The following is a 19,702-nucleotide window of genomic DNA, read 5'->3' on the forward strand; positions in this document are numbered from 1 at the left end:
TTCCATGTGGGCCAGGAAACACTGCTACCATCATCCTAGGGTACAAACATGGCAGGGTGTCAGGGTAGAGTTATATGTAGGAGCTTCTAGGGCCTCACTGAGCCCAGGGGCCACATGGTGCTGACTAGCTGTGCAGACAAACTATTTTTCCCAGCCAAAACAAAGAGATAAAGCATTAATATCAACTGGGTATGTTCAAAGTTAAATACTGAAATATCATTGTTATGAGGATAAAAGAAATACAATCGATAAGCCCCACTCACCTTCCTTTTGTGCTTGCATAAACTTACTGATGCCTGCATCTGTCTCATCCTGCAGGTGGGTTGCCCCTTCCAGCTGCTTTGGACCATGTTGAAATGCACCCACATGGAGTCAGTCACTCTAGGATCTAAAAGCAAGCCTCTGACACCACACCTCATTCCTAGCCTTGCAAGCTCATCTCAGATGTATTTGGTCTTCCACTAGGAGACAGAATTAAGGAGAGGGTGGTCCTCCTGCAGTCCGGTACAGGATCCAGTCCAGGCAAAACAAAGCCAGCCCCAGGGCAAAGGATTTCTTCAAGAGCCCCTTCTGCCTAGGATTCTTTTACATGGCCACCCATCAGGGCATCAGAGGTATTAAGCTTCAGCCTTTTTGCAGAGCAGGCACCATTTTGGGGAACAGCTATGAAGTCTGGTCTTGACATACCCTAGATAGGCTGAGGGTCAAAGGTGACTCCAAAGATCTTAAGGAGACCAAGAAGGCCAAGGAAAGGTGGGGTTCACCTGCTTGCCTGGGCGACTTCTGCACTTTGCACTGCTGTGGGCCTGAGCCCCACCCACCACGACCTCTCTAGAGAAATGAAACTACCTTTGCATGAGAGGAAACGGGAGTTCCCTGAAGTGTGATTGTAACCCCCAAATGCCCCAAACTAGTTCTTCATCACCATCTGGAAGAAGATCCCACAGGAAACAGAAATCAAGCCCTTACCACTGAATGGGGTACTGTGTAAGAACATGCTGGGCCTGTGGAGAAACTGAGACTCAGAGCTGTCAGACAGAAGAGCCAAATGACAGTGGAGCCAGCTCTCCCATGAAACAGAAACTTGCAGGCTCAGGTGTTTTTGAAAGGCAAGTAAAAGAAAGTATCGGTTTTTTTCTGTGATGGGGTGTGTGTGTGTGTGTAAGGGTTCTCTATGTGGCTCATGCTGGCCTTGAATTTGAAACAATCCTCTTGCCTCTGCTTCACCAGTGCTGGAATCATAGGCAGCTTGGATGCAAGGACGTTTGTATTAAATATTAGCAGTGGTCGAATATGTGCATTTCTGGGAAGAAATGTGTACTTCCTTTTCTTTAAAAAAAAAGTTTTCTTAAGTATATTTTATGTATATGGGTGTTGTGCTTGCATGTATGGGCACCACATGTGTATAAAGCCGACAGAAATCAGGAAAGGGTATCAGATTCAGTTTCAGGGTACAGTTGTGAGCCAGCATGTGAATGCCGGGAGTTGAACCCAGGTCCTCCTGAGGAGAGGCAGGGCTCTTAAACACTGAACCACCTCTCCAGCCTGTTTCTGTTCTATTTTTAAGTCTCCCCCTTCTGCCGTTTTTATTTTGAAGTCAAATTGTTTTCTCAAGACGAGGTCTCACTATCTTCCTTAAACTCCCTGCTTCAGTCTTCAAGGTGCTGGGCTTTCAGGTGTGCATCAGTCCACCCAGTTTGTGTTCTTTTTGAGACTTGTGATATCTGGGACAGTTGTCTGTTCTAAGAAGACATGTGTGAAGATGGACAGTATTGGACCTGAGGCCACAAGTGGAGTGCGTTTGGACTGGATTTGGGGAGGTGCTGGCACCCTGGCACAGTGCTTCCGGGATGCCCCCCCCACACACACACACAAACACACAGAGCTCAGAAGCCATGTCTGAATGAATACCAGCGCTCTCGTTTCTAAAATTTTAGGATTCTGTAGCCCGTGTTGGTCTTGAACACCTGGTCCTCCTGTGGTTTTAAATAGGTAAAAGGTGATTTAAAACCCCCTAGCACCTTAGACCCAGCAGAATCTGTAACTACACTGCTCTGCACCCCCTGGAGGAGCAATATCAAATGCAGGACTTGAGAGAGCCTAGATCAGGGGGGCCACTTGCGTGGGGACTTAAGAATGGCACAGAGCTTTCAGGATGGCACTGTGACTGCCGACATCTATTAACTTCGGATAGGTTTCTCCTATCTCTGCCCCAAAGCAAATGGCTTGTATATTTGGTGGTGTAGGCTGGGCTCTTGCACCTCATCAAACCTTTGCAGCCCTTCCCAGAATTGAGGTCACAGGAGTGGCTGCTTTGCTCACCTGAAAAAGAACTAGAACCAGGGGCTTGGCTTGGTTCCTTCCATTCTGTTCATGTCTTGCTTTGCTTTTCCTTTCTTTCTTTCTTTCTTTCTTTCTTTCTTTCTTTCTTTCTTTCTTTCGTTCGTTCGTTTGTTTTGTTTTTTGTTTTGTTTTTTGAGACAGGGTTTCTCTGGGTAACAGTCCTAGCTGTCCTGGACTAGCTCTTGTAGACCAGGCTGGCCTTGAGCTCACAGAGATCCACCTGGCTCTGTCTCCCTAGTTCTTGGGATTAAGGCATGCGCCACCACTGCCTGGCTTCATGTCTTCCTTTTCAATCTTTATGGAAAAATTGTGGTATAGGAACCAATCCATCTATCTGTCCATCTCTGGGAGCAAATGTTCAATGACTACCTATTTTGTACCCAATCCCCAGCCTGGGCAAAGAAATAAACTGCAAATGATCACTGAAAAGTAGAAACAAAAGAGATGCCTTAGGGCGTGTGTGTGTGTGTGTGTGTGTGTGTGTGTGAGAGAGAGAGAGAGAGAGAGAGAGAGAGAGAGAGAGAGAGAGAGAGAGAACATGCATGCACACTAGCACATTGGATTTTATTTTATCTATTGAGACAGAGTCTTATTGCTTTGGGCGGCCTGGAATACCTGAACTTAAGGTATCCTCCTTCCTCAGCCTCCTGAGTAGTTGGGTCAATAAAGGCCTGCATCTGTGTCTACATAAACATTTAAAACTACTTAGATGTAACACAATAGAATGAAACAGCCTTGAAGAAAAATTTTAGCACTGCTAGAATGGCATTTCTGAAGGATTGGCACTGTCTATGTTTTCTGTGTTTACATATTCTAACCTATAATGAGCACACTTTACTTTGGCAATCAAAGTAAAACCAGTAAAGTCAAATAATAGGAATCTTATTTTTATTTACTTAGGCTCTTCAAGAGATGGTCTTGCTTTGTAGCTGAGGCTGACCTCAAACTGAAGATCCTCCTGCCGCTGCATATCAAACCCTGGGGTTACAGGCAGGCACCACCACACCTAGTGAAATAATAGTAGTTTTATTTTATTTATTTGTGTATTTTATTTTTATTAAACATTTTCACCTCCTCCCATTTCCCTCTCCCTATAATAGTAGTTTTAATGGGAAGAGAAGTAGGTGATGTGATGCTCGGGAGTGGATGTGAGGAGGTGGGAGCTTTCCCTCCTCCCTGGCTCAGAGTGTGCATTGAGGTGTTGTGGAGAAGGCATTGGTGACAGCTGGGGAAGATTGAGGGACTTGTGTCCTTTGGGGTGACAATCCCATAAGAAGCAATGTGACCTCGTAGAAGCACTCAACTGATGAGCCCCGTCTGAGCTCCTCACTGGGAGAGCCGAAGCAAGGATTCTTCTGCTGAGCCACACTCGCGGCCCGTTTTCCCATGTATTCCCTGAGCAGCCCTCTGGTTCAGTGGCTGTCATCACTCTCAGTGCTCATGACAGAGCAGAGAACACTAAACTGGGAGACAGTAAGGTGGATCACTTCAGGAAGTGACGGAGCCAGGTCCTAGCTCGAGGTGTCTACTTCCAGAGCCAAGAGAAACATTCTTTGAGTAAAAGTCAGAAAAGGGTGGTTTCACACAGGCAGCAAGGTACAAGCTGACGTAGAAGGGTGAGTAGGCAGACATACATGGCGGAAATAGCTCTGGGTAAGGAGAGATGCAGGCAGTCACTTAATGCTTGTGTATAGTCGTAGAACCTAGACAGATGAAGCAAGAGGATTATGGACTAGCCTGGAGTATATAGTAAGCCTCCTCCCTAGTTTCAGAGGGAGAGAACCGTAGACTAGTGTGTTAGTGCTGGGGTGATAGTGTACACCTATAGTCCTAGCTACTTGGGAGGCAGAGGCAGGCAGGAAGGTCATGAATTTGAGGACAGCCTGAGCAATTTAGCAAGATCAAATTGAAAGGAGGACAGAGGACTGGAATATTGTTCAGTGGACAAAGCACTTAACACAAATCTGAGGACTGGTTTGGAACCCTCGAAGCAATGTGAAACTCAGTGCTGTATCACACATGTGTGATCCCTGCTCTCCTACAGTGAGACGGGAGGCAGAGACTCCTGGGGAGCTTGTGGGCCAGCTTGCCCAGAGCATGCACAAGTGGACTAGAGACCCTGTCTCAAGAAGGAAGATGAGGACTGACACCCAGGTTGTCTTCTGACCTACACACTTGCACTGCGTATATGCCCATACTTACACACAGGAATCAACTCAGACACATACACACACAAAAGGGGAGGCTGACAATAAGTGCTTGTAGGGCTTTCACAACACCCGAAGACCAGAATAAAATAAAGTGGGGCCTGCAGGTTGATCCCTGCAAGCCACATGGTGGACGGAGAGAAGTGACTCAGTTGTTCCTTGATCTTCACGTGCTCACTTAGATGCACACACACACACACACACCAGATAAATGAGTAAGTGTGGAAGCTGTTGGTTATGAGATGTCCTGTTGCCTTCCCTTTATGGCCCTCAAATACTGCAGCTGCTTTCTGACTGTAGCACAGAACCATAACTGAGCTGCTTCCCTCAATGTCTGCCTTCAAGCCTGCTTTCAGCATGTCAGTCATCGCCTTGTCCCTCCCTACTAACCCCAGCTTCCTGCAGCCCGGGCCACCACACCCATCTTCAGTTTGATGTGCAGTCTTTGTCACTTTCCTTTTTCTCATCTTCCTCCACCCCATGTTAAGAACAGTTTTTGCAGACTGCCAGAGAGAATTCAACAACCACACCTAGCCTGGCACAGCGGGGCATACCTGTAACCCCAATACGTGAGACTGAGAGAACATTGCTAGTTTCAGGCTGGCATGGATTATACAGCAAAACTTCAACAGCAATAGGAACAACTACCCTGGCCTTGTCCCTGGAGGCCACCCTGCTCCTGGATTGCTGTTTTCTCTGAATCTAGTCTCCATCATTGGTGATGCCCAGCACACAGTTGAGGACGCACCGGAAAGTACCTCATTCATTCAAGTGAGAAAAGCCAGCGTTAAGACTTGAACCTCTTGGGCCAGCCTGATGCTGCACTTTTTAGAATTGGGATTGATGAGAAAAATGACTTAAAGGGGCTGTTTATTTAATTAGAGACAACACCGTCCCCCCCATCTGAGGCTCCTTGGAAATAGTACCAGGTAAGCCAGTGAAACTGAGCACATTAGAGTTTTCTGGAGTTAAAATAGGAATTAGGACAAGGTAGGAAAAATCTATGCTCATTGAATAGGAAATGCAATTGTGTGTCAGCGCAGGAACTGAGTGTCTGCAGCAAATTATATTTAGGACTCTATTGTCGCGGGTAGATTGGCTAATGCCTGGTTTTAAGTGTGGGCTTCTAATGCTGTTACTCCTGGTTAACTCTGCCTGCTAGGTAACCTTGTGGAACAAATGACTGCATTGCTTGAATAACATATTTGATCAAATAGGACAATTCTTTCAAAAATTGAGTTCTCTGTGGCAATTTGAGACCTGTAATCAGCAAATTAGATGATTACAGCAGGGATAAAAATAGTCTTCTAACAATGTCCAAGGTATAAATGTGATTTGAATTTCAAACTGCTGAACATGTGGTAGGAAAATGCACGGTTGGATAAATAGGACGAGACATTATCAGATCTGATTTCCCTTCCATCCCTGCTCTGAGCTACAGCCTAATTTTATCCGAATGTCTTGCAGTCTCCTATGCAGCTGAGTTCGAAGGGAGGCAAGAGGTGGATCAGGCACTGTGTCTGTGTCTTAAAGGGCACACCTATCTGCCTCAGAAACACAGTTCACGTGACCTTATCATCGCTCATCTGTCTACTTGGCATGAAATGACCTCTGTAAGCCAGTAAGCTGTTTTACCACCCAGGGAAGATGTCACTGGAAAGCTTTCCATGCCAACAGCCAAGGACCAATGCTTTAGGCGGTGGTGAGAGAAATGACCAAGACTCTGGTAAACTGTGAGTTGGGGAAGAGACTGGTGTGCTGAGCCAATAGGCTACTGTGTCCCCATGTCAGATGCAAGACCCATGCTTTGTCTGCTCTTGATTCTTCAACCAGTGACTTTCCCTATGGTCACATGGCCTCAGCTGCTTTTGGCTGAATGGTAGAACAGAAAGAACGCTACCAACAGGTCTATAGAGCCAAGCCATAAGAACATCTGCCACAAACTGTTACCGGAGATGGGAGCTTTGCTGAGGGATCTGTCACTCACTAGTGCTTCCCAGGATTTCATGGTGGAGCCACAGGAATTACCAAGTATTATGGATCTTATTCACTCATGAGGCATTGTCCTTTGTTAGAGCAGGTGATGGGTTTGCTGTGACAGTACCACTGCTTGATGAGCTCCATGCTAGGCATGATGGTATATACCTGCAATCCCAACACTACAGAGGCTGAGACGAGTCAGGAGTGTTGTTTGAGGCCAGTGGGGTTACACAGTGAGACCCTGTATTAAACAAATTACAAAACTACTTTTCTGTGTGTTGTAATATAGGATCTTTTTAAGTAGCCCAGGCTGCCCTTGGACTCTCTCCTGCCTCAGCATCCTGGGTGTTAGGATTACAGATGCAGGCCATGGTAACCACTGCTTTTTATTTTATTTTTTTTTTTTGGTTTTTCGAGACAGGGTTTCTCTGTGGTTTTGGAACCTGTCCTGGAACTAGCTCTTGTAGACCAGGCTGTTCCTCGAACTCACAGAGTGAGTGCTGGGATTAAAGGCGTGCGCCACCACCGCCCGGCTAACCACTGCTTTTTAAAACAACAGTGTCTCTGCTTGAGACTTAGAAATAGTTATAACACCTTTAATCCCAGCACTCGGGAGGCAGAAGCAGGTGGATCTCTATAAATTTGAGGTGAGCCTCATCTACAAAGTGAGATCCAGGACACCCAGGGCTGTTACAGAGAGAAACCATCTCAAATAACAAAACAACAACAAACGAAATAACTAGTTAGGGATAGTATTGTTTGGGCAGATGACATTAGAGGTAGCCTAATTTTAAAAGCTTCATCTGTACGAATGTTTTGCCTGCATGTATGCCTGTGCACCACACGTGTACAGAACCAAAGGAAGCCAGAAAAGGCATTAGATTTCCTGAAAGTGGGATTAGAGGTGAGCTGAGAATCAAACCTAAGCCCTCTGGAAGAGCAGCCAGTTCTGTTAACCATTGAGCCATCTCTCCAGTCCCAGGTGTTGGTTTCTGATACACTTAACTAGAAGACTTAATCTCCAGTATTTTTAAATTTTTATTGAGCTATATATTTTTTCTATTCTCTTCCCTTCCTCTCCCCTCCCCTTCTACCTTCTCCCATTACCTCCCCCCCCACTCCCAATTTACTCAGATCTTGTCTTTTTCTACTTCCCATGTAGGTCAGATCCATGTATGTCTTTCTTAGGGTCCTCTTTGTTGTCTAGGTTCTCCTTCCAGAACTATAAAAGCAGTGCAAAGAAATAGAATACCTCCAACTTCATATAAATACAATATAGCTCTAAAATGATCGCCTCGTTTTAGGTTTTCGAAAACCAGGTTCAAAAAACAAGTTGAAAGTGGCAATACTTGATCAATCATTGTCCCATGTGTATACACAAATTGAAGCACCATGAAAGTGAAATATAATGATCAAGATGACAGAAATGTACACAATAGGTCTAAAGTGAACAGTGGCCCAGTGATCAGCACAGGGCTCCGGGTGTTTGTATGTAGCCCGTCATCTAACACACTGCACTGATGTCCTCTCCTTCACTTGAGCTGCCATCTAACTTCGCACCCCACCACACTCCCTTTCTGCCTCGAGACAGGGCCTTCCTAAGTGGCTCAGGGTAACGTAAAACTTCGGATTCTCCCACATGTTGGCTCTACCAGTGTACACCAGTGTGCCTAGGTTTTCTTCTTGGCAGTTTTAAGCATGCTAAATTATTTAAACAAACAAAATCTCTCACATTCTTTAATTTGGGTGAGGGTGAAGAACATGAATGACCTTTAACTAGCCTGGAGAGTCGGTGACACTAATAAAACTCCCTGGGTGTGGAATGGCTTCCCTAGCATAGCCTAGTACAGCTGATGACTCCGGTGTGAATACCTGCCTATGTAGGGCATTGTGGGAGAAGAATCTCATGGAAGACTAGGCTACCTGGCAAGCTCTAGGCCAGTATGGGTTATACTGCACGACTGTCTCAAAAATCATGAAACCAAGAGAACTTTGGTCGAGTCATTCTGAAAGGCAACTGTTAGCTTCTATTACCACACACAGTAATAACAGCTGCTTCAAAGATATTATCTTTATTAAAAATTGATAGACATAGCAGCACAAGAGTTCATAAAAGGCAGGACATGCTGTCGGCTGACAGTGGAAAGGGGCGGCTAGTCCGGGTTGTGGGCTCTGCATCCCATGCTTGCTCACAACTACCTGTCCCACCCAACACAACAGCAACCCAGAACACCCGAGCAGAGGCCAGCAACGGCCGCGGCCTCCTTAATTTCAAGCTTTTATCATGTGTGAAGAGTCCAGTGAGTCAAGTAGCACCTTCCTTAGCAGCTTCTGGAGCACTCAGTGGTGTTCTGGAGGTGGCTGGTGTACCTGACCCTATTGTTAAAATGCCTAGCATTCAATAAAAGCACTTCTGTGTGAGGCCACTGTGTAGACCCCTGCTGCTTTGGAAGAGACGCACTTTTCCGCAGGGCCTCTGCAGGGGCTCCCGACCTCCAAGGCAGCACAAGGAGCTCCAGGCGCTGCTTCCACACCACTGTCTTTGGAGGCGATGGTCATTCTGTCTCCTGCTCAGTGCTCTGCTTCTTACTGCTTTGTGGGGGTGTCAAGACCCCACTGGGAGGAGGAGAAATCCTGTTTTGTTCTGACAATATGGCTTTCTTTGCTTGGGCTTTGTCCTACATGGAATAAAAGGGAAAGTTGTCAACATTAAAGACTTGTTTCATTTGATATACCTTTTTAATATGGAGGCAAGAGGGAAAAATAACATAAATAAAAGTAAAAGTTAATAAATCTAAAGTTAGGCATGGTGGCAAACTTGTAATCTTACTTGGGAGAAGAGGCCAAAAACTTGAGTTCTAGGTCCACTTGGGCTATCTAGTAAGACCTTGTCTAATCAAACAACCCCTTCCACCTAAAGTCTATGGTCTGTAGACACCCAGACACAGAATCTGTGCACCAAAAACATTCATAATGGAATTGGAACTGGCTTTTCCTAGACTCCCTGGGGCCAGCCTGAAGAAAAGTGAGGTTGTTTAGGCAGCGCTGGTTAAGTACTTGTCTGATGGGACTATGAGCATCACTGACCAGCAAATCCAAGCTGTTGGTGTGCGTCTGGATGTTGTGAGAGTCTTCCATGGGAACTCCCCGGAAGTGCTTGAGCTTAGAACTTCCCATCTCCCGGATAACCATGGCAAACGGAACCATCCACTTGACACACTTCTCTATGTCGCACCACTGATATCCTGCCAGTAAAGAAGGTAGAGGCTCAGCCTGCAGCTGATACCTTGACAAGATACCTTGTCTATGAACTCACAGGAAAAAACAACATACCTGAGACCTTCTGCATCAGTTCTGATGAGGAGAAATGGTACAAGGCAGAAGCAGCAAGGACACCATAAGGAAATTCTAAGCAGCCAACATCCAGGACACACAGATCTAAAAGCTAAGGGGAGACGGATGCCACATGAAGCTTCTAGAAGCCCCTGGTGAGCTGTGGTGTGCGCCCTCCCCCACCCTAAGCACGGTGGGGAAACAAAGTCCGCATACCTCTGCAATCTGCACAAAGACCTGCTGTGGGTATTGAGGCATCAGCACTTCATTTGTATCATTGACATATGCCACTTGGACATAAACATTCAGCCAGGACACGATGGTCATAGGGCTTAAACGCCACTTAAGGGCCTAAAGGGAAAGAGGTGGTAGTTGTGAAAAGTAGTCCCTGCCACATGTCTAGTGGAGAAGACCCACTTGGTGCACCCATACCTCACATGGGAAAGATAGGTGTGTACACACACACACACACACAGAGGGAGAGAGGGAGAGAAAGAAAAATTAATGTATAACCTGCCTGCATCATCATTAATTCCATGGTAAGAATTTCATCTCCAGAGCAAGCGCCATCTGTAACGTAAGCAAACTGGTGCAGCTTTGGAGGGTAGATTTCCTAAAAGGGAACAGAAGGAAGGTGCTGTTACAAAGAAACCATTTTCGGCAGTTTCAGATTGGGACATGCATCCAAAATGATTCCAGCATGCTGACACAGAAAGGATATACTGAAAGGCTCCACACAGGTTCACTTCACCAACCCCAAACAGTTATAAAGAAGTAAAACTAGCTGGTTGTGGTGGCCTTTAATCTTAGCCCTCCAAAGGCGCAGGCAGGGAAGAACTCTTGAATTCGAAGCAAGCTGGAGCTACACAGAGGGAGATCCTGTCTCAAAAAGGGGTAGAGGAGGGGCACCCCACAAATAAACAGACCCATGGATAAATAAACAGAACCTTAAATTTTTTGATCCACTCTATATAATCACACCAAAACAACCTTTTTATGTTGTTTTGAGGGTCTTACCATCTAGCTATGCTGGTCTCAAACTCCCCACCCTACTGCCTCAGCTGTACAAGTGCTAGGACTAGAGGTGGGACCCACTATGCGACAATTTCAGTTTTTCAGTACCAAGTTCAACTATGCTTAAAGCAACTACATTAATCTAAATGGTCTATATAATTGCTCCTTGTCTTTACTCTTGATTGGTTCGTGTCTGTCCTCCCCACTCCCTGCTACCACGTACTTTAAGTTTAGAAGCCTTTGACTCAGAATTCAGGATACAATTGACCAATAGTTGACAGTTTCCCCTAGAAGGGGCAGAACTTAAGACATAATGTTGATTGCATAAAGAACATTAAGGAGTTGTTTACCTCAAGTTTAGAAGCAATAAATAAGGCTGAAATCCCAATAAGCTGTAAAAGCGTTTTTATGATATTCTGTTGTGACGCCATATAACGATCAAAGAAGTCCTGTGCCAAGTAGAACGTCTCCCTGTGAAGCTTATAGACTTCGCACACCTGGAAGAGGGTTCCATGTCAGTCCATGTTAGAACAGCTTCTTGGGCACAGCAGAAGCAAACTTCTGAGTTCTGACATAGTAAGAATGCTAGCTGCTTTTCTGACTGAGAGCGCTACACAATAGTGAAAGCAAAGCAGACAGGCTCAGTCTGCTTAAGTGGCAATTACACAGACCAGTCCCCACCCAGCAAAGCCTATGGTAATCAAAGACTGTTTCCCCTTTACAAGTGCCACTGTGACTCAGAAAGAACCTGCGTATTTCTTCACAGCTAGGCAGTACCAGTTACATTTCCTTTTTAAGACAGGGTCTCACTATGTAGCCCTGGCTTGAAATGGAACTCACTGTGTAGACCAGGCTGGCCTGCAACTCAGAAATCCATCTGCCTCTGCGTTCAATGTGCTGGGTTTAAGAGTGTGTGCTGCCACATGCATGCAGCAGCTTATATTTCTTTTTGCAGTGGTGGGGATGGAGTCATAGGATTACAGGTTTGTGTCATGAACCTGGCTTATACAGTGTTTCCAACCTGTACAATCCGCATGCAAAACATTTCTAGAAGACACTAGAAACAAGATAGCAGATTCTGGGGCTGGAGAAACAGCCCAATGGTTAAGAGCACTTGCCTGTTATCTACGACCCATGCTTGGTTCCCAGCACCTGCAGTGATCGGCTCACAACTGCCTATAACTCTAGCTGAGACCCTCTTCTTACCACTGTGGGCACCAAACATAAGTGGCACGCACAGAGATACATATAAATCTTAAAAACAAAAAAACCAAAACCCATGGTGGCAAACATCTGTAATCCTACTACTTGGGAAGTGGAGGTAGGTTACCTTTGACACCATAGCAAGTTTAAGGTTAGCCTGGGCTACAGGAGAGAGAGCCTGTCTAAAATAAAACTGAGACTCAAATGTAACCAACTTGTCTGATTCCAGCACCCCTGGATGTCCACGTCAGCAGAGAATGATTCTAAGTCTGCAACCACCAGCGTGTATATAAACTAGGAACACTGGCTTTTACCTTGTTAGTCTGTCATACTTTTTTTGTTTGTTTGTTTTGTTTGAGACAGGGTTTCTCTGTGTAGCTTTGAAGCCTATCCTGGAACTAGCTCTTGTAAAACAGGCTGGCCTCAAACTCACAGAGATCTGCCTGTCTCTGCCTCCCAAGTGCTGGGATTAAAGGCGTGCACCACCACCGCCCAGCAATTCTGTCATACTTTTAAAAATCTGGAATTTTGTTTGTTTCTTGCCTGGGATGGAACCCAAGGCCTAGAGTATGTAGTCAAACTCCACTCCAGCCTCATGTACTTGCTTATGATCAACAATAGCACAGAAGTAGGGAAATGATTCTCAGTACAATTAGAACAAGACAGCCTGTTAAGAAATCCTTCTGGGAGCAGGGCGGTAGTGGTGCACGCCTTTAATCCCAGCACTCAGGAGGCAGATGCAGGCAGATCTATGAGTTCAAGGTGAGCCTGGTCTACAGAGCTAGTTAGTTTCAGGACAGCCAGAGTTGTTACAGAGAAACTTTGTCTTGAAATACCGCCCCCCCAAATCCTTCTGGGAGGAAAGAATAGACCCAAGGAATTTAAAGTGATCTGTGAGATCTGACTGTTGCAGAAAACCTGTTCATGTGTGCCTACAATTAATGACAGTGACCACTGCACAGCTGATATGTGAATTCCAGGAGGTATCTTTAAAAACAATTTAGCACATGTAAATATATACAGTTCAAATAAAGTATAAATATTAATACGTACAATTTACTAGAAACCCACAACCTTTGTAACTACTCAAACTTAGGAAAGAAAAACAATAAGATGCCAATTTCAAAATATCCAAGGAGCCAGGCGGTGGTGGCGCACGCCTTTAATCCCAGCACTCGGGAGGCAGAGGCAGGCGGATCTCTAGTTCCAGGACAGGCTCCAAAACCACAGAGAAACCCTGTCTCGAAAAACCAAAAAAAAAAAAAAAACCAAAAAACCCAAAAATATCCAAGGAACAAAATGATTTCAAAAATTTCAAGAACTTAGAGAAAAGAAAGACCATCACAGTACTTATACCAGGCGGCTTCAGAGAAGCAGAATGTGCCAATGCAAATGAGCACACGCAGAGATTGCAGTAGCACAGAAAGATCTAGCAATGGTGGTGCTCCAGCGACTGGGACAGTCAGGCTCACCTCCATTAGCCAATCCAGAAGAACTGCTCGCATCCTTGCCTGCAGGAGAGGATGGCGCTGCAGAAAGTGCTCATCTCTTAGGTAAGTCTTTTCCTTGTTTAACATGATCCTCCAAACCTCTTCTCTATTGCCCCAGCTATAAAAAGAAAAAACAAGAAACACACAAACCTCAGATAGGTGTCAGTCTGCATTCACACTAAATGTAGACCAGGAAGACAAATGACATCCAGAAGCTATGGATCAAAATCAACACCTACTTCAAGACTGGAAGTGGAGAGGCTCTGGGTGGTCTGATTTTCCGAGGCTGAAATGCAGTCTTGGGGTACTCAAGCTCATCGTCCTCTTCTTTGTTAGGGGTGGGGATGAAAGAACAGGGGTCCACGCATGCTGATGAATTATCATCCCAAGGCTGCCAATAAAACACATCACAATGGGTTGGGTGCAACCCAGCATCTTGTCCATTCATGAACTGGTAGATTAGCTAGGCTTGGTAAACCGCCTTTGTTAAAATGGAGACAGCATGGGTAAGCAAAAGACACAGGCATGCCTTGAAGCTTCCATGTCACTTCTGTAACTAGTTCAGGACATATGGACATCAAATGAAGTATTTGGGTGGCCAGCTGGACACAAGAGAGGTCAGCTTATATTACAAAAAGACTGGATATATATGTGTGTGTGTGTATTCAACAGAAACCTTCTACCTAACTCAAGACAAAGTACTACATTATTAGAGCCAAATCAAGTTGTGATCACAGGTCAAACTAATGAGTCTATGCAAACGATTTTCATTTCCTAACAAGAAGCCCTAATTTTGATCTCTAAAGTTATAAAACAGAGACTAGGGGTTGGAGAGATGGCCCAGAGGTTTAGAATACTGGCTGCTCTTGCAGAGGATCTGCATTTGGTTCCCAGCACCCACATGGTGCTTACACCTGTCGGTAACTCTAGTTCCAGGGTTCTAGATCCAGCACCCTCTTCTGGCCTTCTCAGGCACCAGCTACACCACATGAAGGTGTACAGGCATAAGATACAGGCAAGATGCTCACACATAAAAAATAAATCTCGAAAGAGAGAACAAGGGTATTATAAGCAGGTAATGAATCTGCGACTGTGGACGCCTCCCAATCTAAGACTTGCACCATTTTATGTACTGACTCGTTTACTGACAGGCTCTTGCCTGTGCAGTACGGGTTGGTCTCCGATTCGTGATCTTCCTGCCGCACCTTTTAAATGCTGACTAGAAGAGCATACCACCTACCTGGCACTAGCAAGGTACCTTATTTTAAGCAAAGGCCACTAATGTGAACTAGAGAACAAAACAGGTAACTGAGAGGTCTACCTGAACTGAATGCCCCTGGAAGCTCTTACAGCAGCCAGGCCACTTTTGGAGGAAGACCAGATTTCCAACTAGTGGGAAGAGAGAGCAAGGGTGCACATAGCTCCTCTCTGCTCAGGGTACAAAGAGTCAGGCATGCAAATTATCCACAACAGCTCCTGCCAGCTGTTCGAGAAAGGCAGCTTCCTTTCAGTTCTGGCTTTGCGTGTTTGGTAGCAACTCCGGTGCTGATTCAAAAGGTTCACATTACCACTATAGGAAGCTGCTCTCCATTCAAGAAAAAGTTCTGAAGGTACAAGCTAGGTGCCACCCTCCACAGCCAGGTGGCTGGCACATCTGGGAGCAGGCCTTTAGAGATGAAGGCAGGAGTTTCCAACCTGCAGTTCACAGACAAATTAGGTGAGCCTTCAGCAGACAAATGGGCTCCAAAGTTGGCTTTTCGAGAAGCCAGGGGATAAGGCTAAATAAGTGGATAATTAAGTCTGTTTTTGAGTGTCTATCAAGTTTTACAAGATGCCAGATCAGCCCGACTTTGAGACCAACTGCAGCTTTGGCTCATCACCTTTTATCCTTGCACTCCATTTCTTTTCCTTATGCAAAACAAGTAGAGAAGGTCAGCTAGTGTGCAGCTTCAAGTAAAGTTCTACCTTGCCAGGCAGTGGTAGTGTATACCTTAATCCCAGTACTCAGGAGGCAGAGGCAGGAGGATCCCCATGAGTTAGAGGTCAGTTTGGTCTACAGAGTGAGTTCCAGGACATGTAAGGCTATAACAGAGAAACCTTGTCTCAAAAAATTAAAGGGGAAAAAAAAATTACATTTTGCTGGGTGTGGTGGCTCATGCCTTTAATCGCAACACTCAGGAGGCAGAGGCAGGCAATCTATAAATCTAAGGACAACCTGGTACACAGTGAGCTCCAGGCCATCCAAGTACATAGTCGGACCCTGTCTCAAAATATTGATATGCAAAATAGACCCCTCCCCCCTAAGACAGGGTTTCTCTATAGCTTTGGAAACTGTCCTAGAACTCACTTTGTAGATCAGGCTGGCCTCGAACACCTGTCTCTGGGCCTCCTAAGTGCTGGGATGAAAGGCATGTGTCATCACTGGCTGGTGCAAATTATAACGGCATTCTGTTCATTTAGAATAACTCAGGTAGTAGGGTACATGCTTCTAATCTCAGGACTCTGGAGGCTGAGGCAGGAGATCACTGAGTTTGAAGTCAGCCTGGGTCACATATAGGAACCCTTGTTTCAAAAACAAAAAATTAGTCACCGAAGAATCAAAGAGCTTTGTCAATGTTCAGTATTAGTGAATTTAATGTGACTGCTCTCACTGGCTCAAAGTTGTTGCACTGGGCTGAATGCAACTCCACAGAAACATTCTATGCAAGTAAAACAAAGTAACCCCCCCCACACACAAAATCACCTACACCCCAAATTCTAACTTCGTGTGTCAACAATTATTTCTAAGCTGTCAACTCTACAAACTTGTGTCTAGAGAAGTTCGAAGATGCCTTTTCACAGGGAATGATGGGCCAGTCACAACTGGATTGTCGCTACTGCCCATTCCCGTGCGCAGCTACCATCTCCACAGCTCAAACAAAGAGCCAGGCCTTTCGTGGACTCTAAGCACTGCTGCGGTTATTCCTAAGGGCAAAGTGAGTTGGAATCTCCACAAGCCTTACGGAAGGCTTGGCCTCATTCTCACTTGGAAATTTCTGTCAAAAACACATGGCAACATGAACAATCCTGAATTCTCCAAAGCATGGCTATCTTATACTACTACCCAACTCTCTGAAGGTTTTCTTTAAGGGGCTTTTTTTTCTAACAGGAAGATAAACTGGCCCCCTTCTTAATGGCTAGTGGGGTCCTCTCTAGAAATACACATATTGCAGTTGTAGGTGGCAGGACATCATTGCTCAGAAGGCATTATTCAGAACCAGCTGCCTCTCCCTGCTCTCCAAGTCACAGCTAACCTCTTTGGGACAAGAGATGAGGTCAACAGAATACTGTCCCTGCTCAGCTTTATCTGTGATGAAGGCTGAAGGTCTTACCAGCCCCTTTGGAGATAGGCTGTTTCCCCCACTGGAGCCATAACTATAGTCTCCAGTCATTTCTGGAGGCAAAGAGATAATACAAGCTCTCTCTGCAAGGATCTGCTGATATTATACCATGCTGCATTCGAAAGATCTGGCAGGCACTACACAGGAGGGACAGAAGAACGGAGCAGCCAATGAAATACTGGTTGAGATATACGTCATTATAGACCCTTAGCTGAGGCCAGGCAAAGTCCAGACAGCAGTGACCAATTGTAGTTAAGTGATGGCGGAACATTCTGGGCCACAAAGACGAGAAAAGTTTTGATTTTTGTTTTTGCAACATAATCTCACTATATATATATGGTCTGGGCTGGCCTGGAACTCACTATACGGCTCTGGCAGGCCTAGAACTCAGATCGCCTGCCTTTGCTTCCCTACCACTGGAATTAAAGGACCGTGCCATCATACTTGGCAAGAGGATAAAAGTTTGAAACCTGACCTAAAGGGCTGGAAAAAGTTCATATTTGACACAATAAAAGCCACACATGTGGACGAGGGAGAAGTAGTTGGGCGCCCTAGTCCCCAAGTCACTAGCCTTTGGCAATAAAGCTAGAGGCCCAGCTCTGTCACGGGCTTGCAATGGGATCTGGGTTGCCTTGTGAGTCTCAGTTTCCTCCTGGGTTGAGCGAGGCCCCAATTATATGATGCTCACTCTGGTTCCTTCAGGTCTCAATACCTGTAACCTCAGAGGTGCTACTCCAGAAACATAAACCCTTCCCACAACCCCAGGCCCAGCAGAAGCCAGGCCACACTGACAGGCTCCCGTGGTTCAGCCATGTGGCCTGCGGCTCTGGTTTGGGAAACTTGGAAGAAAGAAAGCATGGAACTCAAGAGGCAGAACGCTCCCTAGGCCAGTCGACCTACCTGACTGCTATCCTGGCTTTTCACAGTCTTGTCAATCTTGGCAATTTCTTCATCTGGATCTTGCAAAAACTAACGAAAACAAAAAAATACCAATCCACCAAGGGAACACACGGTGCAACGCAGAGACAAAAAACACGGAGAGAAAAGGGGGGAAAAAGTTTGTTAGGTTCTGAGTTACATTGAACTAAAGGAAACCTCGTCAAACTAATTCTCTTCATTAGACCCAAATTTGGTACCCAGGTATGATGGAATGGTGGGGGGGTCCTTCCCAACCTGTGTCCTTTGTACTCACAACGGCCACATTCGCCTTCCTTTTTCTGGAGCGGACCGAGAGGTCAGGGCCACCCTCTTCTTTCATGCTGCCGTGGTCCTTCGCATCTCTGCAGAGGCATGGTGTCACGGAGGTGGGGCTCCCCAAAATCTCAGGCCGCCCCTCCCCCACCGCTACTCACCATTCCCCTCCCGCAGCAGCGAGGCCACTCACCTCTCCTTCCTTTCCCTTGGCATGGCGCAGTGCTTGGGCTCCAAACTCAGACCTGGGGGGGAACATCAAACAGGCATCGTGGTGAGCACAGCCCGCAGAAGGGACCCGAGTCCGCCGGTCCGTCCCGGGCACCCCTCCCCCTCCCGCGCGGGCGGCAGCGGCGGGAGCCTCCCGGGCCCGGAGGCCGGCCGGGAAAATGGCCGATGGGCCCGGGTGGCTTGTCACCCGCGGGCGCCGCTGGAAGTCTGCGATCCCGGGTCCGAACCTGAGGTTGGGGATGGAGGCCCAGACGCCCTCCGAGAGGACCCCCCGATCCATCACCGCCCTCGGGACTGGGGCTGCCTGTGTCCCCTTCTACAACTCCCCGTGACCCGTCTCTCACAACCACCCCGGCGGGGCAACCTGAGCCGATACCACCGGGGACCGGGCCACCCGGCCTCGCCCCACCCCCACCCGGGCCCGGTCGGGTCCCGGTCCGGTCCTGGTCCGGTCCCGTCCGACCGGGTCGGGACGCTCTGAAGTCGCGGGAGTCCAGGGAGCCTAGGCAGCCCGTACCCGAAGCTGTGTTCGCCGCAGGCAGGCGCGCTCGAGCGGGGCAGGAGGCCGACGGCGAGCGGGAAGCAGCAGGCGGGAGGCGGCGGCCGAGCGCGCGGCGCTGGCGGGATCCGCGCCTGCCCCCTACACCGCGCTGGCTGCCGAGCCGGCTGCTCCTGCGCCCGGCTTCGAGCGGGACATTTAAAAATCCCAGCGCGCGGCACCGGCCCCGGCCCGCCCTCGAGCCCCGCCCCGCGGGCTGCGAGCCCCTCAGCGGCCGCAGCAAGCCCGGGGCCCGCCCCGTCGCTGCGCGGGCCAGCGAGGCGCTCTGGCAGGGGCGTGGCCTGGTGGTGGGCGTGGATGGGCGGTGGGCGTGGCCTTAGAAAGGGGGCGGGAGTAAATGACAAGGCCCGCGCGCCAGAGGGGCGTGGCCCGGACGTAGTGGGCGGGGCAGGCGCGGGGCGGGACGCGGGAGACTCGGCTGGCGCGCGCGGCTGCGGTGACGCGGGAGAATCTTGGCGCGAGCGCTCGAGGTGTTCAGAGTGTGCGGGGCCACGAGGATCCGCGTGGGCTGCGCGAGTGGAATGTCATCACTGCAGATCGCAATGATCCTCTGCCGGGCTTGGCGGGAGGGATGCTCGGGAGGGTCGGGCGCAAAGAACCAGCCGTCGGTCGGTCTCCCGCGCGCGCGCGTACTGTCTCTCCTGGCGCGTCCTCCCCGCCCCTGAGACGCTGAGTTCCGGGCCCTGAGTTGGGGCGTGAGTGTCCCCAAGGTCACAACAGCGCGTGGCTCCTGGGACCAGAACCGGGATTCAGGCTCTGGTGTGAGGTCTC

At 47.6% G+C, this 19,702-nt stretch overlaps 1 protein-coding gene across 1 annotated transcript; it reads right to left on the reverse strand.

Moving 5' to 3' along the window:
- Positions 1 to 8,614: 8,614 nt before the first annotated feature.
- Positions 8,615 to 19,038, reverse strand: Ccne1 (cyclin E1). The gene is made up of 12 exons (XM_057762102.1): positions 18,890 to 19,038; positions 18,335 to 18,386; positions 18,143 to 18,230; positions 17,851 to 17,919; positions 13,810 to 13,961; positions 13,553 to 13,688; positions 11,228 to 11,374; positions 10,381 to 10,476; positions 10,080 to 10,214; positions 9,864 to 9,975; positions 9,618 to 9,775; positions 8,615 to 9,208 (listed from the first exon to the last, which is right to left on the reverse strand). The coding sequence occupies exons 2-12, from the start codon at positions 18,355 to 18,357 to the stop codon at positions 9,086 to 9,088; spliced, it is 1,239 nt and encodes a 412-aa protein (XP_057618085.1). The 5' UTR covers positions 18,358 to 18,386; positions 18,890 to 19,038; the 3' UTR covers positions 8,615 to 9,085.
- Between the last annotated feature and the right edge of the window lie 664 nt (positions 19,039 to 19,702).

The sequence above is a fragment of the Chionomys nivalis genome, chromosome 2 (genome assembly GCF_950005125.1).
Source record: "Chionomys nivalis chromosome 2, mChiNiv1.1, whole genome shotgun sequence".
NCBI lineage: Eukaryota > Metazoa > Chordata > Mammalia > Rodentia > Cricetidae > Chionomys > Chionomys nivalis.